The sequence below is a fragment of the Myripristis murdjan genome, chromosome 6 (assembly GCF_902150065.1).
Source record: "Myripristis murdjan chromosome 6, fMyrMur1.1, whole genome shotgun sequence".
NCBI lineage: Eukaryota > Metazoa > Chordata > Actinopteri > Holocentriformes > Holocentridae > Myripristis > Myripristis murdjan.
Window position 1 is genome coordinate 23,360,868 of NC_043985.1, and position 24,792 is coordinate 23,385,659.

General features: G+C 41.6%; 2 protein-coding genes across 2 annotated transcripts; one reads left to right on the forward strand and one right to left on the reverse strand.

The window, feature by feature from the left end:
• Positions 1 to 641: 641 nt before the first annotated feature.
• Positions 642 to 9,862, reverse strand: LOC115360207 (guanine nucleotide-binding protein G(i) subunit alpha-1). The gene is made up of 9 exons (XM_030052937.1): positions 9,363 to 9,862; positions 5,337 to 5,379; positions 5,088 to 5,229; positions 3,525 to 3,682; positions 3,224 to 3,352; positions 2,641 to 2,770; positions 2,360 to 2,513; positions 1,952 to 2,143; positions 642 to 1,758 (listed from the first exon to the last, which is right to left on the reverse strand). Exons 1-8 carry the CDS (start codon positions 9,478 to 9,480, stop codon positions 1,953 to 1,955), a joined length of 1,065 nt encoding a protein of 354 aa, XP_029908797.1. The 5' UTR covers positions 9,481 to 9,862; the 3' UTR covers positions 642 to 1,758; position 1,952.
• A 6,608-nt stretch (positions 9,863 to 16,470) lies between these two features.
• Positions 16,471 to 24,227, forward strand: LOC115360196 (muscarinic acetylcholine receptor M2-like). Its single transcript, XM_030052917.1, has 4 exons — positions 16,471 to 16,532; positions 21,263 to 21,505; positions 21,617 to 22,597; positions 23,112 to 24,227. The coding sequence occupies exons 2-4, from the start codon at positions 21,329 to 21,331 to the stop codon at positions 23,421 to 23,423; spliced, it is 1,470 nt and encodes a 489-aa protein (XP_029908777.1). The 5' UTR covers positions 16,471 to 16,532; positions 21,263 to 21,328; the 3' UTR covers positions 23,424 to 24,227.
• Positions 24,228 to 24,792: the final 565 nt, after the last annotated feature.

The following is a 24,792-nucleotide window of genomic DNA, read 5'->3' on the forward strand; positions in this document are numbered from 1 at the left end:
TCAGCTTGTGAATACTGGAAAGAATTCTGGGCCTGTCATTTTAATTTTTGCATTAAATTACACAAAACTCGGTGGAAAACCCAGATTTATTAGTCTTAATTTTAGAGAATTTCTAATAGAGGTTTTGTACACAAGGCCAGTTTAGTCTTTGTGAGGGACAATCTGTACTAATTATGTGAAAATTAGCAAGATGTTCCCCTTTGCAACAATCAAGCAGCCATCAGTCCCATGGTCATTATGTGCACTTACCCCTTTTGTCCACTAGGGGGACCTAGACACCGTTTGCCAATTTTTCTGATATTACTTTGAAAGTACCAGATCCCTGCGACACCCTGCATCAAAGCATGCTCTTGTTCCTTGTAATCCTTGAGCTAATATTAACTTTTCCAAAGTTTTAAATTTTCTTGCTTTTATGGAGAGTGATTCACCAAGGCCTGAGAGGAACTTTAAAGGACAGCCATCAAAGGAGAAACCGGCCTGAAGATCTTACAGGAGACATCTCATTACCTCTCTGGTAGTTACACTGCATGACTGTGCCTCACTCCTTACTTTAATGTGCATGAACCTCAGTCCAGTGTTTTCCCTTTAAAACTAAAAATCAGAACAGCACAAAACGTACAAGAATACTCATGAGACAGGTGTTTGTTGCAAAGGATGCAATGGTTTCACCACAGCAACTCTATTTATTAGCAAAAATCATGGAAATTAGTCCACTAATGTCCCCATCCAATGGAAACAGAAAGGGGATTTAAGGGTGGATATGTAACCTGAAACCAGTACAGATCATTATCAGTAACAGTGCACATGTACTCAGCCACCTCTGACAATATCTATGCACTGAATGTAGATCTACTGTCCTATCATCTGCTACAAGGCCGTCACTGGCATCCTCTATTCAAAGCTTCTGAGTTCATGATCTGAGATAGGAATGTTCCCAGCGGTAGCAGCACAACAACTGTGTGCACAAATTAATTAGCAAGAGTAGCTCTTTTGGTCACTTATTTAATAAAAAATAAAGCTTTGAAAGAGGATGACAAGTACAGGAAAAAAGGTCCCTTTGATTTATGTTGCACACGCATCCACACATACATACAAAAAACATGCATGCCAAATCATTCACACGGGTTTTTGGTCTCAATCAAAACAAAGGTGTCACTCGCAGCACATACACAGCCACACACAGGAAAAGGCATTCACACAGCTCTCACAGTATGTCAGAGTCAGAGTGAGTCGGTCTGTAGAGCATGACTTGGTTTGTCCACAGAGGCAAAACTTCTGTGATGTTGATGTCATCATGGGAAAAAAAATCGTATAAGTCTGTGGAGGGTTTGGGGGAGAGTTCAGTGATAACATCTACACAAATCTAATATCTAAATCAACAGAAACAAAACACTGCAACTAAGGCATGCAAGGCACAAGTAGCTACAGACAAGACAAAAAGGTGTTCATTCCTTTCAAAGAAAAAAAAAGACAAAAATAAATGCCAAGGCCCCCTTTTTATATAAAAATTCAAAGTAAAAATGGTAGGTAAAACAAGCACATTTTAAAAACTGTGAAAAATCCCCAGTCATAGTGACAGTTGTACAAATATTTTACACAAATGTTTTTCTTTTCTACACACCGTTTTTAAAACTTTTAGAGATCAACATAAGTTAATAAGAAGTTAAAAGTGACATTGTCAAAAGTGTCCATGAAGAGTTTCCTCCAGCCACAGACGCCCTTCGAATAACGTCACTTGGAAGCTGGCCACCAGAGTGCCTGAGAGGAGAGAAAAAAAACACCCATTAGGGGAGAGAAATCCCATGATTGACCACACTTCACTATTTATTACTGCTAATAATGATCCGATTCAAATAACCCTTCAGAGTTCACAAACTAAAGCTGAGAAATTTGCCCCAATTGCTCACTAGTCATACTGTGCCTGCTTTGTCATTGCCCTAATAGACTTTACCCTAGAAAAGTCCACAGTCCTTCAGGTTGTTCTTGATGATGACGTCGGTGACAGCATCAAACACAAACTGCACGTTCTTGGTGTCGGTGGCACAGGTGAAGTGGGTGTAGATCTCCTTGGTGTCCTTTCGTTTGTTTAGGTCCTCAAACTGGCACTGGATATAAGCTGCTGCCTCTTCATATGTGTTGGAGCCTTTAAGGGAGAAAAAAAAGTGGGGCAAAGGAGAAACAATAAAAAGAAAAAAGGGGATGAAAAATGAGCTTATAATGTGGAATGCACACCAAAGATGGGATGTATCTACACAAAACACTGACTTGTCATGTAACAGCGGCTTAAAATAGACTTGGCTGAGTTTCATGGACTAAATGTACCACCTATACATAATTTGCATGTCTTGCAGCCTCTCACCTGCATATTCTGGGTAGCAGATTGTGAGGGGGCTCTTTTTTATCTTCTCCTCAAACAGGTCCTTCTTGTTAAGGAAGAGAATGATGGAGGTGTCTGTGAACCATTTGTTGTTGCAGATGGAGTCGAACAGCTTCATGCTCTCATGCATCCGGTTCTGACAAAGAGGAGAGATGTTAATAGTAACCTCAGCCCAGGAAGTCATACAAGCCGCATTAAAAAAAAAAAAAAAAAGAAGAACTAAGGACAAAAATAATTCGGTGGGAAGGAGTAATGGGTCTTACCATTTCCTCGTCCTCAGCAAGTACCAGGTCATAGTCACTCAGAGCCACACAGAAGATAATGGCAGTGACGCCCTCAAAACAGTGAATCCACTTCTTCCTCTCTGATCTCTGTCCGCCTACATCAAACATTCTGCAGGAGGATGAGAGATGTGGAGTGTAACAGTAAATATCACAAACCCCAACTTCTGTATCATAACTCCAACACTACATCCTGCCAGCCCATGATTAAATGCTCCCAGTACTTTAGTCTACTCTTGGTAGGCTCCTTGAAAAATATGACTCACACTCTTACCACTGCTAATGATTCTTTACTCAAGGGCAGACTGCTTTAAGGCAGACTGCATTAACTGTATGTAAGATTTGCAACGTTCATTCGAGCTGTTCAAACACAGGAACCTGTTTCTCATAGTGCTTAAGAGCAATTACTTTTCCGGTAATGTGAATCACTACTGAGTAAATCAACCCCGAGAATTCAACAACACGATTTTCAGAATAACAAATGTCTAAATGCATACTGAGGAGAATGCTAGTCACATGTATCAAATGGAATTGTGATAAACCAAACCACAGCGGCGGTACTCACTTGAAGTGCAGGTCCTTAAAAGTGAAGTGTGTTTCCACAATGCCAGTGGTTTTGACCCTGGTCCTAAGCACATCCTGTTGTGTGGGCACATAGGCGCCATGTGCTATCCTGTCCAAGTCATTCAGGTAGCTGTGGATAGCGAGAGATAATGGAGAAAGAAGAAAGATGGAGAGAAGTGAAAGAGGTAGAAGAGGGATTGTTAAGATGACAGAGTTGGGCAAAGTGGTATTTTTTCCTGTCCTTGTTTCCACTTTATGTTGAAGCGGCACTCTTGGTATGCATGCCAGTTTGTTCGACTCACTATGCTGCAGAGTCGTTGAGTTGGTACTCTCGGGAGCGGCTGAAGCAAGCCTGAACACCTCCATCTTTCCACAGGCGCTGGATGACCCCGGCCAGCTCACCCGTCATGAAGCCCTCCTCCGCCGAACCTGCCAGCACAAACAGCTGCCGAGCATCGTCCTGAGGAGACGAGACCGATGAGTTAATGAAACAATCTGCCACACTGTTATATGAATACATATCCGCTTTTCTACTCTTTAGCTCCGACTGATCCCACACAGTGATTCAACCTGTAGCCAGCTCATGAAAATTGTTTTCTGTTATGAACCAAAGGAGAAGGACACAGTTTTCAATCTCAAACTTTATGGGCCATACAGGCTCTGCTGCCCTCTATAGGCAGGTTTCAACACAATTCTTCAGTCCACGGTCCAACTAACAGTGTAACTGAAGAGTATGGGCCAAACATCTGTGCCAAAATATAAAACCAAAAAAGGCTTCATATTGGCCACTTCCTTTCACAGTAATGACTCTCCTTATGCTTTCCCTTGGATGATTGTCCCATGTAGAGGATTTATGAGGGTATTTAAATGGGTGTGTCCCATGGCAGGACAGTCTCAAGGCACATCCATCGTGAAAGGATGACAGCTGACTGGCAGTCATTCTCAGTGAACTCCTGTGCCTGTCAGAGAAACGCTCTTCTTTCTATAGCTGTCTTAATTCACCGAGAAGGGAATGTGATGAGCGCCCTCATTCAGATGTGCTGAAGGCGAATTATGTCTCGACCTGCAGTGAACTGTGCTAATGGACTCTTCAAGCGCTTTTTTTCCCCCGTCCCAGTGAGTACTCCAATGTTAGCTAGATGTAGCAATGAATGTGACAAAGCTAATGTATGTACCATATCTAGATAGAGGTTCTGTTATCACAAGCATCTCACTCATTTGCTCAGCTATACAGCCTCTGGTTTCACACACAGCATATTTTTAAAATGTCACTTCCAAATGTATCGAACCAACTCAATCACATCGTCATGCCAAAACCTATGAATGGGTCTGTTGTGCAGGTTGTGATACGTTTGAAATCTCAGGCAGCAAACTTTTTTGTAAAACAAATTTCAGAAAGCAGAACAAATTAAAGAGGCTGTAATCTACACAGTCCTTATTACACAATGAGTTAAGCGAGCGGCAAAACTGAATACAAAACATCAAAGCAACCCCAAAGTTTTCACCAAGGTCAAGAAAATCAAGAATGTGACAGATTATGACCCGTTTCTGCTGAAAAATAACAGGTCAGTGCACAATCAGGTTCTTCACAATAATCCTAATCAGATCACAGCAGGGTGACACAGCAAAAAAAAAAAAAAAAACGTCTCTCAGTCAGAGGATCCAGGTTTAATTCCCCATGTCTGTAAGCTTCTGAGCCAGATAATAAATCCCTTTGTTTTTTCACATGACTACTTCACATAACAGTTGCCCTCACCGAATTGGTAACAGTTCTTTATATACACACAAACACAACCAGTAAGGAGACAGACACACAACATGAACTAAGAGCAGAGTAAATGCCGACATTGTTTTCCTTCACTCACCGCCCTGGCTGGGTCAGCAAAGTCGATCTTGAGGCGCCCCATGGCTCTGATGATGGCAATAATCGACTGGATGGTGTTGCTGTAGACCACGGCCTTGTACTGCTTACACTCCTCCTCTGAGTAGCCGGCTTCGTGGATGATCCTGAGACAGACAGCGGACGCAAAGACAGCACATCAGCGGCTCATTCTAATGGCATCCTTGTAAATTTGTTAATGTACGGCAAACACAGGCAGCAACACTACACTTACTTCATCTGTTTAACAATGGTACTCTTCCCAGACTCTCCAGCACCTGAAACACAAGGGCAGACGGGATACAGAGTGAGAGGAGATACGTGCCTTATTTTAGATGTAAACTGTATGAATTCATACAAAAAGTAGGTAATTCAGCAAATGTAAATCATTAAAATTGATCACTGAGGTATGATTACAGATATGCAAAGTATAACTAATAATATAACCTGGTACTGTTCTGAATGAGAGCTACACCCTCACTTAACTGTTTGTATTATAAGCTTTTTTTTTTTTTTAACTCTTGCACACATCTGCAGGCTGTACAAATTTAATGGAAAACTGTATATTTAGCATCTTATCTTTTTATGTCTTGTTTTATACTGTTCAAGCTCATAATACAAGCAGTGGAATTTAACCCTCTTTAGATTGATTATATGATTATGGTTTGGTTTTACATATATTTTGGCATATGAAGAGTCAGTGACCTGAATGGAGGTGAAACATGGGTAAACTTTTTGACTGGAGTCCAAAAGTGATTTAGGCCCACAAAAAATATTTAAAAAATGTCAAATACCATCACACCGGTAAAAATAGGAAAAATGTGAGATTTCTGGCATTCTGCTCAGCTCTATCTTTAAGTATACATCACGAAAAGGTTATTAGGCTCAATATTGTCATATGAACCTTGAAAATTACAAAGCCAGCTTTTTCCACACATTTTCTGTTTAAATGAAATGAAAGCTTTCTTCTGACATGCAACTCTTTTTTGCAAGCCAGGGATTCTATATGGTACAAGAATATGCCAATCATCTAAGTGGCCTCCCTACTTTATTCATTATAGCATCTGCAGAAAATCAAGCTCCATTTCCTTACTTTAAGGATAATATTTTGCTGGGCACCATCATCATATTGTTAGATGCACACTCTCGGCTTATTTCCTCATTAAATATCCAAACGCGTAAATGGACGTCTCTGCTAGGAAGTAATTACTCAAAAACATGCTGCCTCATAGTCTTGTTTGACACTGTGACATTATACTTAAAAAAGAAGCACCGCCAATACACTCTATACAAAATTATTGGAGGAAATCTAACCTAAACTCTCTTTAACTCACCTATCTATTCTCCTAACTAGATAAATAAAATCTCCCATGATTTCCAATTACCAGTAATCACTATTTTTGATTTATTGTGCAGCCATGTTAGCAAATCTTTACATCAGTTTAGCAACCATGCATCAACAACTAGGTTCCTGCCAATGCACAGCAAATTAAAGTCAAATCCTAAAGGAGTGATAATTTCATGAGTATTTCATGCCAACGACGATGCAGAGGTAGTGATAATTGATTACCTGCTTTTATGAATGTATTGAGAATGCTGTTGAAATTAAACCAAGCATATCATACAGTGGAGAGGTGTCTAAGCACAGGGTTAGCCAGGTCTTGGCGCAATTGGATTTATCAACTAGATCCTCTCGTCAATGAGATTACACACGATTAAACATCCCCAGGTTAGAAACCCACATTATATCAGACTGGCTGGCTGAGCTCAGTTGCAGTACATCAATCTGATTTTTGTGAGAGCAGTATACAGTGTTGCACTGAGTAATGCAACCTCACTGTGGTCATAAACATTACGACAATTGAGAATATGAGTAGCTAGCCCACAGTGATACAGATCTGTAATGTACAAGTTTATATGCCGGGTCGGCTACATTTGCATCTTCTGAGGTGACTGCAGTTTCTCATAGCCTTCTCCAGCTCCCTTTGAGAGGCAGGCATGTTTTCACCTGAGCACACAACATTTTAATTACGTTAACTCTGCTGGGGCCTCCGGCTCCCCAGTGAGGAGAACTGTTCACCAACGCACCGTCCCATAAGATAAACAGCCGTGCACCACAGACGCAGAGCAAGTATTACAGCTAGCATCATATCAGTCTTCAATATAATTTCCAAACCCACGCTCACACCTCAGTGAGCCGCTGAATTTTAAGGGCTTAATGGGAGGCAAATATAAAACAGACAGATCAAGTGTGATAGTATGTCTGAGATGTTTATTTATTTCTTTATTCGTTTTTGTCTGGCTCTGGAGATATATCAGACATAGCCTTATGGAACAATTAACACTGCATCTGCATCTTCTGTGCTGCTTTTCCTCCTGCAGTAATACACTAATGGCTCCACACTAAAACAAAACAAATCTATCTTTAAGATGTGTATATGTGTGTGCGTGTGTGTTCGCACAGTACACAAATAGTTTTCGGCTCTGACAATCCTCCCACTCAAAACACACATCTGAAGACCATGTCATTTGTAGATTACTGCATTAATGCAAACACCCCAACAGGATCCCTGGCAGAGCGGCAAACTGCACTAAGCATATAAAGTAAAGCTGCATATCTCTCCCTTACACACACACACACAACATAGGATTCAAACAGCACAAATATGGGAGAGAAATACATCTATGTGTTCAAAGACATAATTCCACCATCAGAGGATAATTCCACCCCCCACACCCTCCCAGCTACGCATATGTGAACTACTCGCTGCCAGCCAGCTCAGCCCACACATCTCGTGCAGGTGCTTGTGGGGATTGTGAAGAGGGAAAACACACACACACACACACACACACACACACATACACACAGACCCATAAAAATTCAAATCAGGTCCATCTCAAATGACATATGCACATCCAACAACTGCTTGCCGTGGCTGAGCCATGTCTGTCAGTGTGTTTGTCAGTGTGGTCGGTACGATCACGTGTCACAAAATGAGAGGTGCCACAGACACACAAATCAGTGCTGGAGCAGAGCTGAACTTATGTAAGAGATGCACCTGCTCCTGCAAAAGGTCTTGCATTGTGGGGCAGCTTTAGACTGCATGGTCCAAGCCGACAGTGAGCTTCACTCAGTAGCTGTGATCATTGTGTTAGTATAGTTGCCCACAACGCTGACTGAGTTGTTCACTAGGATGTACTCTCTCTAATTCCTTCCTGATTTAGACACCAGTACACAGCCTTCAATTTAAGGAAAGCAAACTCGAGATGTCAGCTGTTCTAAAACTGAAAGTGAAATTTGTTCCCTTGAAATATATCCCACATATAAAACATTCAATCAAGCACACACACACACACGCACACACACACGCACACACACACACACACACACACACACACACACACACACACACACACCACTCACCAGCTACTTGGCTCAGTCTTGACTTTTTTGACATTTACAGGTCAGGCTGGAGAGTTATAGCTGATACATCTAAATCATCATCATTTGGCAGGCAGACGTTGCCTTTTATATAATGTGAAAAAAAGTGTTCTCCCAAAATTAAAATACAATACTGTCTGTGAAAGCCACACAATGGACAGCTTCCTAACCAGCCAGGCTGAAGTAACTCCGTGTTTGTCAGGAGGAACTCATCGAGACACAAGATGCTGTCGACATTACTACATTTAAGGGAAAATGTAGACACACTGTAACGCTTAAAATTAAAAGTAGGACAAGTGGACACGCTAAAGTCGATACAGCTGACCGACTCTGGTGATATTAAGATGTTTGGTGCAGTTAATGAGACTGCGTGCTAGCTAATTTAGCTAGCTTTAGGTAAGTAGCTACGCAGCTAATTGCTAAGCTGATTTAGCTTACTAACGAGCTAACCTTACTATCTTATTTAGCCGCATAATTTGCGATTTAGCAGCTCATACAGCGGAAGACTCTCGCCTGGCTGGCTAATTCGTGAAATAAGTTTGGTTATGGTTTAAGGGACGAAAAGGCTCAGACTCCAGCGTCAACTTTTCATTCAACCGCCCCAAAACGTAACTGTTAGCTAGCTCACGGCGAAGTTTTCAAACTCCGCCATCCTTAGCAAAGTTTACGGCTCGGTTGTTTAAAGCAACCGACGTTTTGGGGGAAACTTTTAAAGAGACACAGCTTTTAATTAGCCGGCTAACTAGCTGGTGTTAGTTTGCCACACAAGCCGTGCTGAAGTTCTCCAGCAAATAGACCGAGACCCCGTGTTTGTCTCACCGAGCAGGAGCAGCTTGACCTCCCGGGCGGCTTTTTCTCCGTCGTCCCGTAAATTTCTGTCGATCATCTTGCTCCGCTCCTGCGCGGCTTTGTCGTCCGTGCTCAGGGTACATCCCATCTTCCAGGTGAACTCCGAAAATAACAGCAATAAAGACGAAACACAACTTCACTACGAGTGCAACAACATGCAAAGGCTACCGAGCTAGCATCCAGTGAGGAGGAGGAGGAGGAGGAGGCAGACTCCCGAAGACTTCAGATTCAAACACGCCCTTGCCTCGGACTCGCACAGTTCCCTACTTTTCTCGACGAGACTTCTTCAGATCTCCCAAACCGGGAAAAGCGCGTCGCATAGGCACAGCTGGTTGATCTGGCGGTGTGTGTATCGATCAGGAGGGTCCACTACCCCGCAGGATCATTCAGAAATTCAAAAGAGGAATGGAGCAGACAGCATCTCCGTCAGAGGAAGGGTTCTGGGGCGTGTTGGATTGGTCGCTTCCTGACTGCTCCGCGCACATACCTGTCATCTGCGCATGCGCGGCCGAGCAACACGCTTATTTCCAGAGTTGGAGGATTTTGATTTTTATAGTTCATGAAAAACAAGCCTTGAAAAATAATAATTCACAGCATCAGCTAAGTTAGCATCAGATCACTACCTGACACAGGATTAAAAGTCTTCCAACAAACTGCAGCTTGAATCAGCTTCTTAGGTTGAGGACAGCAAACTCAGAGAGGAAATGTGAATAATAAGTTAACCCTCCAGTTACCCCTTTTTCTTGTGTAAGTTTGTCTCATATCACTTTGTTGGTATTGTAATGACTAACACAATGAAGAGTATGCAGCACAAGCAAGTGCCACCCATTTGGTTTAATCAATTTCACATAAGTAGCCCACATTTTAGGAAAAATTCTAGCTAAGAAACATTTCTAGAATAAAATAATGGGTGAAGTTATGCATGTTATACAAACTGCCTCTTTGTGAAATCAGTGAGATACACTATTTTTAAGCCTACTGAACTAGAATTTTTTATTTGTGTTTGCCTACATATTTGTACTGCAGCCAAGTGTTAAACACATTTGTGATGTTAAGGCAGTCAGTCAACAACTGAAGCAGATCAAATGCATTAAATTGTTGTGGGTAGAGTGTGTGTGCATTCGTGTTTGTGTGTGTGTGTGTGTGTGTGTGTGTGTGTGTGTGTGTGTGTGTGTGTGTGTGTGTGTGTGTGTGTGTGCGTGTGTGTGAGAACAACCCATGTGTAGGGGAGAAAGATTAACTGATTACGTAGTTCATCTGTGGTGACAGCGTTGATTTGCAATGCAAGTTTCCTTCACATTAGTAGATCAGATTAGTATCGTCACTGTGCAGTAACTCCTTTTTATGCACCTGAATATGTCTTTGATTTTCATCGTCTCACAACTTGAAAATATAAAAGAAACGAAACCTTATTCAAGGTTAGCTAATGAAATGTCATTTCTAAAGCTATACTTATGTGAGGACAGTGAAGCATCAACCTTTGGTTACAAAATGTATAAAAGGTGAATAAAATGATTGTATTTTGAGAAATAAGAACAATTTGTAACTTTTTGAAAACATGCACAAACACCACAGTTGACAGTGCAACGCAATAGGCCACTTTCACACCTCTATACTGTACCAGTGTATATTAAGACAGACAGAAGATATAAAAGGTTGTACAGAAAAAAGAAGAGGGCAGTGGCTAAGAAATAAGGAAAGCAAATAATATTGTGAAAGAAACACCACATAAAAGCAGTCTGTAAAATTATCCCCTCCAAAGTTATTAGATGAAACTAGTGATTCACAGAGTAACAGAAGTTATTTTGGTTTTTTTGAAGCTCCTGTGCAGGGATTTAAGAATACAAGGAGATGATGAGGTCAGATATACAACTGGGATCTAACCATGTCCATTATCAAGGGAAAAAAAAAAAAAAAAAGAAATGCTCCTGCATAGCAAATCAGGGTTAAAACCTGTGGTCACAGCTTCCTCATAACCACATCCAGGAATTCAAATGACTGCTGCCTGATCACAGTGTGATTCAGCCTAAAGGACACTGTAGCTAAAAGCTCTCAAACTCTACTAAATCAAAACAAATAGACCACTATTTTTATTTATTTATTTTTCTAAACAATGCAGCTTACACATTAAGTTTAAATGAGTAAACTTTGCCATTTGTGGTGCTTATTATATGGGCAAAATGGTCACTTGCACAGACTGTATAACCGATGCTTACGCACATATAAAGATAAAAAATTGGAGTTAATATCTTCTGATCGTCTTCATATTGATTTCACTGCTGGTGCTGGTGTGACCTGAGGTGAACCAGTCATTCTCAATGGTAATATGTATAAACAGCGAGGCATGGACATGTGGTCATAATTCACCTCCTCACTTTACATGATATTTCCATTGCAGATGGCCTCTGCATCATGCAAACTACGGCCATAATTTTTCCAATCCACTCTAAGTTTTCACGGCAGGATTTTCCTATGCATGTACAACAAGTGAGGCAGAGCTGGAAAGGGCATGGAGTCATAAGACCGGGGCCTTTCAGCAGAGCATTTTTTTTATGTGATCACCACTGAATTGCAGAATAGCCGAGTCAGGAGGTGTTTCTGAGAGGATGATGTTTTATTCGTGGTCAGGGTCAAATGAAAGGAGCGATGTGTAGTATGTAGAAGTGTTGCCATGGCACAGCTACAATATGTCAGAGCGCCACCAGGCAACGGGATATGTTTTGACTCATTCATCTGTTGTAGACTCAGTTGGCTGTGTGTGTGTGAGAAGAATGAAGAAATGGAAGAGCAGCTTGTTAGCACTTTGATGCTTGTGAGCTCCACAGAGACCAAGGACACCAAGTGGGGCTTATTAGCTTCTCAGTGTGTGTGTGTGTGTGTGTGTGTGTGTGTGTGTGTGTGTGTGGCATCATTGAGATTCATATCCCACAGGTCCTTGGTTGGTAAAATTATTACAATTACAGAGCAAGTCATCTGTATTTTAACAACGCTGAATGGTAAAACTCGGCTAATATTCAAAATGTGTGAATAGCACCTCATGATGGATCTCCCTGTTTCATTTACACCACATCATAAAAGTGTCAACCAAATGTTTTTTTATGTAAATTAAATGAAAACATGATACACACCTGCTCAGTGTGGATGCCTTATCCAAGGAAAAAACACTGGCCTTTTGTTATTCAGCATTATTCTGTAAATACACTTTACTTAATTACTTAATTAGTCTGCCAAAGCCGTGTCCAAGTTTGTGCTAAGGTTTATTCTTGGTTTTTGCTGTCCTGACAAGATTTTGAAATTATTATTATTATTATTTTTTTTTTTTACTTTAATCCATGTTATTGCTCGTCAGTCACATATAGTGCTAGACTGTCTTTTGTGCAGCCACACATGATGGCTGTACAAATGTTTTCACTCCATCAGTATTAGCCACAGTGGACAGAAAGAGCTTCCCATTACAAACATCTGCAGGACTGTGGAGCAGGGCCCGACACTGGTCCTCCAGATGGCAGCAGAGTCATGAAACAACCAACCAGTGACAGACAGAAACATACGAACTGGTAAACAATTGCTGCAGAATTGCTGAGGATCTTGGGGTAAAGGACAGAAGCTGAAATGGTCAAATGGTTTGAGCAATCTGTGGTGATAATCATATGTACTGCAGCTTTCCCAAATATGTCTGGTGAATGGGACTAACATGTCTCTAATTTTGGACAAAAGTTTCTTTTATTGGGAGAATACTGTTGTTTAGCTATATGGTCATCTAACTTAACATATCAGTAACCTGCCAGATCGTACGTTTTGACTGCACTTGATCAATAATTCCTAAAATCACTTCTGAGTGAGTCCTCAATGGGGTCTCGGTATTTTCAGCAAATTGCATTTTTCTGTCATTTAATTCTTGGTTCAGGAAGCTGGGGGTGAAAATCTTGACAAATGGGAATCTGTGGCTGGATACACATCACTGTCTATACTATAGACTATAAAAAATAGGCATCATATTGTCATCATCATCGTCATACTGTTTTTAGTGTTATATTATCCATTTATCACTTACACAAAGTGTCATTGCTGCTGATTGTTATCAGAATTCCCTGACAATGATATATTTACAGTAAATTCTCTTCCTTTATTATAGAAAGACATTGTTATCTTCAATGTTGCATGTTCCCCTGTCATATTTATTTGCACGTATCATCAGAGAGGTGCAGGGAGCCCAAATGGGCCCATATAAAATGTTAAATTATGGGTAGTTTTTAATAAATCATAAGTTGGGCTCATAATGCAAACTTTTGTCTCAGGCACTGGGAACAGTTCGTGTCTCTGGGTAAATGATAAGCATTAGCCTATATTAGACCTAGAAAACTGCAGCATCTGTGTTTTTCTATCTTGTTTTGCACTGTCTTTCCTTTACAGTGCAGGACAGTCTTATAGAAGTATTATAAATGGTGCTCTTACTTGCATGCAAGGATGCTTCTCTTTTCCAAACCTCGGTGGTAATCAAATATATCTTAAAATTCAAAATTGCACTCCTCTAGCACAATTTTGTTCATAAACGAATGAGCCAGTTAATTGCATAAAACGTTGCCTACCTCATCAGAATGGTTATATAGAGGTCTGTTGTTGTGTGTATGGCCCCGCTGCATTCAAACAGCTGCTCTGGCTCAAACTGGATGACCTCATTTCCTTGCCACCTTGGGGCGTTGCTTCATATAGTGAAGTGGAGAGAGCCTCATTGTTCACCCTTTTTTATTCCTCATGCACAGAGTGGTGGAGGGCAACTTTCAAAAGACGAGTATTCTCAAAATGCCATTACCAGAAGATATCTATGCATTTTTATATTTTGACAGTGACTTTTGATTTGAGAATCTTTTGCATTCGTATTTGTAAGGGGTCAGCAAGGGGGGCAGCAGGTTAGCAAATATGCGCAGTATAAAGAGGAAGAAAGGAAGTGAGGAGGCAGAGGGAAGGGGTTAGGATAGTATGTGAATGAACAGTGTGTGTTTGAAGGAGTAATGGCTTTTATCACTCATGGTGGCTTCCTATATTATAGCTCATATCCCCCCAAGCAGTGCATCCTTTATGGTCTCTGTGCGTCCTCTCTTTCACCCCCGAAAACACATTCAGTTCAGTCAATGAATGTATATGCAGTAGTCCATGTGGGGCTTTTGAACATGGGCCAGGGTGCACGTCACTCCAGTGAGAAAACATATTGTGACTGACACAAAAAACAAAGGATATTGCCTTAGCATGATATACTGAAATTGAGACATTTACCCTTCCATACAAATAAGTAGACACTTGTGTGGTGCCTGCGCATGTGAACCTTCATGTGATGTTACCATACAAAGCCACCGCCAGTGGCCAGCTTGCATTAGACATGATTGTACCAACCTTTATGAATTATACATTCACACTCCAGTTTTAAAACTACGCAAGTCATTGCCCAGAAGAAGTAGTTTGATGACAATTCACATTTGCATTTATATGAACTGTATCTTACACCATTCACAATATCCATGTTGCTGGATTATTTTCATGCAATTCTTTGCAATCTAACAATGCCAAGTGGAGGCTAACTCATCACATACTGATCTCCTTCCGTTGTCAAGCAAGATACTTGTAAATACATCATAAAAAAATGTCTAAACTTCTCATATGGCTGTCTAAAGCACCAATCCCTGGTGCTAACCAGGTTACAGTGACAAAAACCCTTTCAGTAACATGAGGTCGCATTACATTTAACTTTATTTTACCATTCGCTTGTTATTTGTCCTCATTAACAGAGCCTAAATTGGTGTGGATTACAAAACCTCTGTTGATCACATGCAGGATACGGGATACATTCACACACATTGGCCTAATACTGCTGAAAATTCATTTGGTCTCACATATTAAGAACTGCTGCAAATAAGAAGACTATAACAATATGCTACAACAGGAATGCAGCAAGCCTCAAGCAGCCAAGAAACACAAAGACCTCAGCACCAAACACACAGAGATGCAAACTCAGGGTATTATATTTATTTGTGTTCAAGACAAATGATAAAACAGTAGAAATTATAGTTATGGCCATGGATGCACCAAATACATGACAAATGCACACAGATGCACCACATATATTTTCAGTGACACAACCACCCCCACAGCAAATTTTAAATAATTAAGCTGTGATGTTAAATTATAGTGCTTGGTACCCCAATTACAGGGAATATTCAACGTGCAATGTGCAGTTTACAATACATCCTGGTAAATCATTCAGTAGCCTGTACTGCTGATGTGATCAATGTGATAAGGGTGGTTTAAGGCTAGACCAAGATAAAAGCAATAAATCGTCTTATATTCCCCCTTATCAAATCATGCTTACATTCCCCATGTGCGCCTGTTTGCTGACATATTTATTTGTAATTGTTTCATTGGGAGGGACCATTATTCTCTGTGGTAATTCCATCAAAGTAAGGTCATCCACCAACTGGGGCGGACTGCGTCACCAGTTTGGTTAAAAGGTCAAAACAACAGAGTCTTAAAGGTTAACGTCCTGCAGCGGCAGAATAACAGTGGGACACTTTCCTTTTGTCCTCGGTTTAGCGCTGGTTTACCATTTCATTTCATGATTTCATGCCACAGCCAGTCAAACTTCCTCCTCTTACTATTATGGCCTACAGCTCCTGTGTGAGTTAGTGTTTGTACGTGCGTGTGCGTGCGTGCGTGTGTGTTGGAGATGCCTGTGCTCTCCATGGTCCTGAAACAAACATATGTCTCTCTCTCTCTCTCTCTCTCTCTCTCTCTCTCTCTCTCTCTCTCTCTCTCTCTCTCTCTCTCTCTCTCTCTCTCAAGTCAAATTCGCGACTGTAGCTCAAGGGATACAACACAACAGTCACTAATAGCCCCCTTGACCCCTCCCTTCTTTCTCTCTGCGACTCTCCGTCTCTGTCTCTCTGTCTGTCTCTCTCACACACGCACGCACACACACACACACACACACAGACACACACACACACTGGTTCTTGTCAGAGGAGGAGCGACTTTAACGTCGAGTTACTTTCTGCCTCTCTGTCTGCTTCAGTGTGTCCACAGAGGTGAGAGTAATATGGACGGAACTAAAAGACTTCACCTTTGTCCGTGTCGTTTCCATCGGCCAAGGTAAGATGCTGCTTTCATACTGAGCTTTACCAAAACTGCCAGACAGGGGTAAGGACTTTTTATTTTATTATAATTATTATTATTTATTATTATTTTTTAAGAAAACAAACTTATGGACCACCTGAACCTAAGAGACTGGACTTAATGTTTCCCCCCAGGTCTATACTTCATGCAATAGTTCAAATTAACGCAGCTTTGGGCACGTCTTCTAAATTTGGAAACTGTGTTGTAGGCTACTGAGATTTACCCGCATGAATTTCCCAGGGTGTGACATCTTCTAAACGAGTGTACCCCTCTTGTATTATACAATTAGCTCTGAGTAGCACGGTGCAGAAGGTGCTGAGTCAAACGAGGACACCTTAGAAAAGGAACAAGTTTACTTTTAGGTGTATAACCTGCCATAAAAAAATATCACACCAAAATTATCAACTAAATTGAGTATCCCTTAGGTTCAAGGTTCAACGTTCAAGGAGTCTTTTATTATCCCCGTGGGGCAAATTGCTCTGCAGCCAGCAATAGTAGGACAAAAAACAATCAGCCACAACACAGAATGACAAAAACATATAACACAGAACGAAACAATAGTTAGAACAGACAATTATAATCATTTGTTCAGAAACCCAATGAAGAATTATAATAGCACTATTATAATGATTCCATAGTGGATACATATAACATGTATGTACACATGTAATACCCTGTAAGAGTACCACAGACACACCTTGAGTCCGTGTAATAATATTATAGGAATATTACAGGGCAGAATCATATTCCGCGCAGCCTCCGTTTCCTGAGGTAGTTTTCAGTTCATGGTCATTACCACGCACTTTATTGTTCCTCATAAGCCTGTTCTTGTAAACTCTCCATGCCATTTCTGCCCAGACATCAAAGGTTTCAGGCGGATCACAGCCCCTGGATTCCCCTGTCTCCCTGCTCCCCAGGAATCCCCCTGATCACAGTGTGTTTGTGTTGGAAAATTAGGTTTCAAACAGGCCACTCCTCCCTGAAAAAAACACACAACATGTAGGCCTACAGGATGAAATCAAGTTATGCTTCCTAATACTCTCTCATTAACTCTCCTACTCGTTCCAGGGTGTCCTCAGAGATGAAGTCCCTGTGCTTGTGTCACTCCAGTCTTCCCTCCTTTTTAAAGCAGTTACGCCTTTTCTAATTCATCTCATCTTTTCCTCTTCCACAAGCTACACTTAGTATCCTTGCCTTTTCTATTTTGTTTATTTTCCCACTGAGTTTTCCATCTCTGGTCTGTCTGTTTTCTCCTCCTTATGTCTCCACACACTCCTCTCTCTCTTTCTCTCTCTCTCTCTCTCTCTCTCTCTCTCTCTCTCTCTCTCTTTGGCTATATGACAGGGCTGTGTTGGACATTCAGTGGCTTTTTCTCCACTCCATTACACTGCCATGCTAGGCCAGAAGCTCAGGGTGATGTGAAATTTCCCACTCCTCAGAGTTCAGGACACACTGCTCAGAATCATAACATATCTTCATAGCAAACGTGTGGTAAATATGCTCATAATAACCACTCTAATAACAACATGAACATTTGCAGTGCACATGCAGCCGTGAAGTTCTGTTTTCATCAATCAAACCAGGCATAACCCTAAGCAAATGGAGTGCATGTATATAAATGCGGATGTGCATATGTTTGAAGAGTGTTTTCTCTGTAATTTTATGCAGCTGTGGTGCTTCGGGCAATAATTCTAGTTTGATCTCATATCTATTGCTCTATAGGTCTAAGTTATGTTTCAAGTTGAGGTTCTAGTGTTAAAGATGTTTATAAATAGAATATCTGCATTATTTCTAAAACATCTGGACTACACTTAGTTTTAGATAGCAGTAAAACTAAACTACAATGTTATTTTTCCTTGTTTTTCTTTCACATTTTGTCTTGCAGCGGTGGTAATTTTCTTGCTGCGTTGATGCATTGCGGCTAAATGTTTACAGAGGAAACACTGGTTTGAATACACAATGCATTTTTTACACCTGGCGTAGCTGTTAGGTGTAACACCATCCAAACATATGTCAGAGATGTCACTTGAAACTGTGCAGGAGTCATTCTGTGTAATTCTGTTGGCTAGGATGTCACAGCTAACAGAGCATGTCGGACTCACAGTGAGAAATACCTTCAACCTAAAAGACATGGTGCACAAAAATAATCACTTTTTACATGGAAAATCAGAAGCTATTGCATGTTGATCCCTGTTGTCATCAAAATCTCCCTTTTCATGAAATTGTGTGCTCTCTGTATTATCTGGAAGTCAGAGATGTGTTTCCACAACTGTTCTTGTTTCTGTCAACAAGCCCCTTGCTCTTGTGCCAACTACCAAATCTGCATTGTTGTCTGGCAAGTACAAAATAGCCAAAACTAAATGTACTGGGACGCTTTTGAGCTCACCCTGCCAGACGGGTAAACCCTTGAAGCATATTACTGGTACAACTGTAGCAGGGAGCATCTACTGGATCTAATTACTATGTTTCTGTGCCTGTCAAGGAAATACTGCGTGCCTCTTTGACCATGTCCAGTAGCCCTGAATAACAGTTAGGGAGGTCGGTAATGGGGGTCTTATTGGTGTGAAGAAGTGAGGATGAGTTCAGGAGCAGGTAATGATCTCCTGCTCTGGTACCAACCTAAACTGCACCATATGAAGACATTTTCACCCAAGCTAACACAGACAGCTCATTAAAGTAATGTAATTATTATGCATTATCCCTAATTTACTAGATAGAGCAGCCGGTTCAAATATTAACTGTGCTGTCCTGATACAAGTCAGGTCCTTGTGGGATGTAAATTATGATGCCTGCAAAGTCGCTGAAATAGCTGAATATCCACCAAAAACCTGTGGGAATGCAAACACACATCCATAACTACTAAAAAAAAAAGAAACAAAGCACACGTGCATGTGTACAAACATGCACATATACACCAGCACATTGTCATTTGTTACAGAAAGGGCCCAGAATGGGTCTTTGATGGCTAGGTGATAGAGTTACTCATGCTGTAATGAAGTTTCAACGGGCTGGAAGAGCAGGAAGGAAACATAACTAAGGTACAGTATGATGTTATCATGTGGCCTAATGGAGTCGCTTACAGGGGCATAAGAAGCATGGTATCTCCTGAGTGTCCTCACATTGATTTTCTGATCAGGAGAAATCAATTCATCACATTGCCATGTAGTGTGCTTTTGTAGGTCTATGTCTGTTTTACGGTTTTTAACATCATTTTAACTGATTTTAAATTATGTCCCGCCCTTCATCTCCCTATAGCTGGGCTGTCTTTTAGTCTCTCATTTGACAGATAAATGTCCATAATTATCGAGTTTAGTGAGCTCGCTGCCAATTTGTCTCGGGCAATTTTGAGAACACAAAGCACTGGAAAAACAGAAGGAAAAAGAGACATGCACGATGTGTCATTTCGTGGATGCTTTTATCCGAAAGGCACCTTACAGTATGAGCAGTGTGTGCATGTTTGGCATGGGTGGCCCAAGTGGGAATCTATGTCAGGTCTCGCTGAAACTGTCTCATTACTCATGAATGGGCGAGGCAGGAGGATAGTTCCACTACCCCAGAATAATTTTTCTTGTTTTTTCCCCCCCTCACTTCCTTGGAGTGCAGAAATTATTATGCTCCGTCCTTACAGTTAGATAACCCATGTTTAGCCCCAGAGGATTTGTGCTATCTTGACATTAAAACCATGGCTTCCTGTTAAGGTCTATTTGGACATCTGCCTCAAAGAACAAACACACGCACAAATAAATGAGTGAACACATAAACACACACATGCACGCAGCCACACGCGTACACACACTCGCAGTCCAAATCAAAATCCAATTTTCAAAGCTGGCACTACAATTCCATGTGAAGGGGCAGAGATGTAGTTAGGAAATGACTCCTCTCCGCCTGCAGGATCTAGACAACAACTTGACATTTTTGAATTGGCTCTCACACGCAGATTATATATACGCTCAAAGGGCATTTTGTGACTTTCAAAGGCAGGCCAGGAAATGTAAATGTACTCTCTAGAGATGTAGGTGGCCTCATTACATGATCCTATGCAACGAGTCAGGTCAGATTTGATCAGAGTTCAGACTTCCAGGTCACTTAAGAACAAGGAGGAGAGTGTTGCTCGGCAGAGACACCAGTTGGAAGCAAGTAACAGAAACCAAAGGCGGGCCGAGTGCAGTGCATGAGAACAACAGTCTTATTCTTTTTTCTCTCTCTTTTAATCATAAACATTCATAGAGAATAGGACAAATCAAACATGTATATCTAAAACTAAATAGCATCTGCTGCTTCTACCACTGACTTGAATTTACAACTTCACAGCACTATTGCTGCAGGTTTATAGACATGAGATGACGCTTACAATGTAGATATTACCAATTCCCCAATGATTCAGTGAATTAAACCCCCGTGTTGCTCATAAACTAGGTCCAATGTGACACGACTGATATGAGTAAGTGGGACACCAATGTGTGTATTTTTAAACACATCTGCCGGAGCCTGTATTTGCTCACCTGTCTATCCTTCACACCTGGGCCAAGCAGCATGCGCAAAAACACAGTCGAACACCTGCCCAGTGTGTACACACTGGACGCTGCAGATAGTTTTGCTACGTCAAGTGCACTCTGACTGTAAGGACACGTGTGAGCTCACTGTTGGGACAAAAGAGACGACTTTACCTCAGTCATAAAGCTGCTAATCTTTGTCATTCCCAGGTGTATTGCCAAGATTTGACTCTGGCCTGAAGCAGCTGTGAAAAGGCATATCCGAGACCAGAGAGCATGGAGAGTTCAAACTTTTCCCACTCCACGGGCTTCAACAGTAGCGATGACATCAGCACCAGCCTCCTCTCTGGGAGTCCGTATACGACTGTGGAGATGGTGCTCATCATCCTCGTGGCCAGCTCGCTGAGTCTGGTCACTATCATCGGCAACATCCTGGTCATGCTCTCAATAAAGGTTTCGATTTCCTTGTTTTGATCATTTATGATTAACAGACGTGATTCAAATGCTCAGTATATCACATTTCACAAAAGGATTATCATTATCCTCTGATTTGCTTTGCTACAGGTTAATAGGCACCTGCAGACCGTCAACAACTACTTCCTGTTCAGCCTGGCCTGTGCAGACCTCATCATTGGCTTCTGCTCCATGAACCTCTACACTGTTTATATTGTGATTGGCCACTGGCCCCTCGGAGCGGTTGTGTGTGACCTGTGGCTGGCTGTTGATTACGTCGTCAGCAATGCCTCAGTCATGAACCTGCTGATCATTAGTTTTGACCGTTACTTCTGTGTCACCAAGCCCCTCAGCTACCCGGTGCGGCGCAGCACCAAAATGGCCGGCCTGATGATCGCTGCGGCCTGGGTGCTGTCCTTCATCCTATGGGCACCAGCCATTCTGTTCTGGCAGTTCATTGTTGGCGGGAGAACTGTGCCCACCGGTGAATGCTACATCCAGTTCTTCTCAAACGCAGCGGTGACATTCGGCACGGCCATTGCAGCTTTTTACCTGCCGGTGGCCATCATGATTGTGCTCTACTGGCGCATCTCCAAGGCCAGCCGCAGCCGTGTGAGGAGGAACAGCAGGAAGACCTCTGGGACCAGTCTCGGGGAGGGGCCCTCGCACAGTCAGGAGGAGGGATGTGAGAGCCAGAACAACTGCATCGCGACTAGGGAAGAAGGGAAGGAACAGGGGAATGTGAGGGAGACGGAAAAGTTGCAGCATCAGAATGGAAACGGCCCCTGCAAGGAAGAAAGAATAGACCAGGAGGGCTCCACTAATGACAGCTCCATGACGGTCAGCATGCCTGCTTCATCATCTAAACAGGGGGAGGAGGAGGAGACGACATCAGCCCCCCCTGCCCTACCACAGAGAAGACTGAATGGCAAGAGAAAGGCAAACCAAACGCAGCCTTCTGCCCAGCAAGGAGCCACAGGTTGTGGGCCTAAACTCTCTTGCATCAGAAACCCCACCCAGACCGGCCCGAGCACCTTCGCAGAGACTTCAGCCACCGAGAGACAGAACCTGGTCACAAGGACGCTGTTCAAGGTGACTTGTATCAGATGTCAGATACATGTGCTTATACATGTCTCCTGTGACCACAAATCAATAGTTTGAAAGCTATATAGAGAATTCCTGCAGTGTTTGCAAAAAATAACGGATAAAATCAGTCACCCAATTGACTGAAAGTGTCTTCCGTCTGTTCTTGTGTCTGATTTCCTTTTGAGGTAACAAAGCAGCGTCTCGACTTAAATTACATGACAGATATATATGTGCTTGTACATAATGTTTAGAATGACCACAAATCCGGAGTTAAAAACCACGTTTGCAAAAAGTAACGGTGATATCAGGGATGCAAATGACTGAAATTGTCTTTTATATCTGCTTTGCTTGTCCTGACATGAATTAGTCATCAGATATATGTGCTTATATGTTTCAAAGGACCACAAATAAAGACTTTAAATGCTATTGTGAGAAATCTTCAAGTGTTTGTCAAATGCAACAGATATAATTAGTGACCCGGTTGACTGAAAATGTCTTCTCCATCTCTTTTCCTTTCGAGGTAACGAAGCGGAGTCCGGTGACAAAATCTAAAAAGAAAGGCACTTCTTCCAGGGAGAAAAAGGTGACTCGCACAATCATGGCCATCCTGGTTGCCTTCGTTGCCACGTGGACACCTTACAACGTGATGGTCCTGATCAACACCTTCTGCTCCACCTGCATCCCCAACTCGCTTTGGACCATCGGCTACTGGCTGTGCTACATCAACAGCACCATAAACCCGGCCTGCTACGCCCTCTGCAACACCACCTTCAAAAACACCTTCAAACACCTGCTGCTCTGCCAGTACAAGAAAATACGCTCAGCACGATGAGGGCAAACGGGCACAAAAGTTTCATTTTGAATTATGGTTATGACCGAGTGCAGGTAATGTCATTCAGGATCTGTAGTTATGAGCTGTTGTTCATCTTTAAAAATGAGATGGGGTAAATATCAGATCAAACATATCATTGAAATATAGATTAGGCTTGTTCTTATGGTGCACTCAGTTTCTATTGCAATGATAGAACCGCTTTCCATTTTCATCAAAACTGAAAACAATGTGTTTTAGATGCATAAATGTACCACAAACTTAGGTTTTAGTCATTCTAAACAATAAGGAATTATACTGGCTCTGTAATATTCAAGACAAGTACATTCTTGTGGAAATGCATTTTATTGTGTAAAGTATATTTGATGCTGGGTATAGTGTGTCTACAAGATTCTGTGTCATTCGGGGGTTTCCTTTGAAAGGATGTTTTCCTCTGGGCTCTTCTTCTGTGAGCTTGTGGGCATCACAGCATTGATTAGTGTGCAAACTGCCTGACTGGTGTAGCTTTTTGCACCAACGTTAAATGGTGGTTCATGTGATGGTTCTGTGTCCAAGGTTTTAAGTCCTAACTAGGTGAAGGATCAGTATTGAAAGTACTCCTGTCAGTGCAGAGAAAGGATGAGAGAGGGTCATGTCCTGTAGAAAAAAAAAAAAAAAAATGACATGAGTGACATCACTATGCACTATTGTAAACGAGCTCATAAAAATCAACATGGAGCTATGAAGCAAGGAGATTTAAAAAAAACATATCCAAATGAAACCTTTTGAAAATAGTGGAAATTTTTGTTAAAGTTGACTTAAAAAAAAGACAGAGAATAATGAAGTATTAGCAGCTGTAAAAGCTGTGACTGTACACAGTGTGTGTGTGTGTGGGTGGGTGGGTGGATGCATGCGTGCGTGAACATGCCTCCCTCTGATGGGGTTTATGCTATTCATCTTAAGCAAATGTGACATCTGTAAACCCTGATTTGTAAAATGTGACCACATGTAATATTAGCCTATATCCTTCCCTTCTCTCTCTCCATGTATCCGCAGGTGTTTTCATTAAATAACGTTGCATAATGACAGAACGTTAAATTTATTGTCATTCATTTGTCTCAGAACAGGCTATAACACTAAACACTGAAACAAATGGTAACCTTGTGCAGAACAATGAACTCATACATCAGCAGTAAACCATTCACATTGTTTGAGTGGCTCATAAATCTCCGGGTATGTTCACTGAGCACATCATCAGTTGTTTATGACTGGCTTTTGCAACTATTCCGACAAGCACCACTGGCAAGCTTGAAGCAGCAATAAGTCAAAATTTTACTGTCTATCTGCAGAGAATAATGATGGGCTTCTTGATGAGGTCCAGTGACTCATCAAT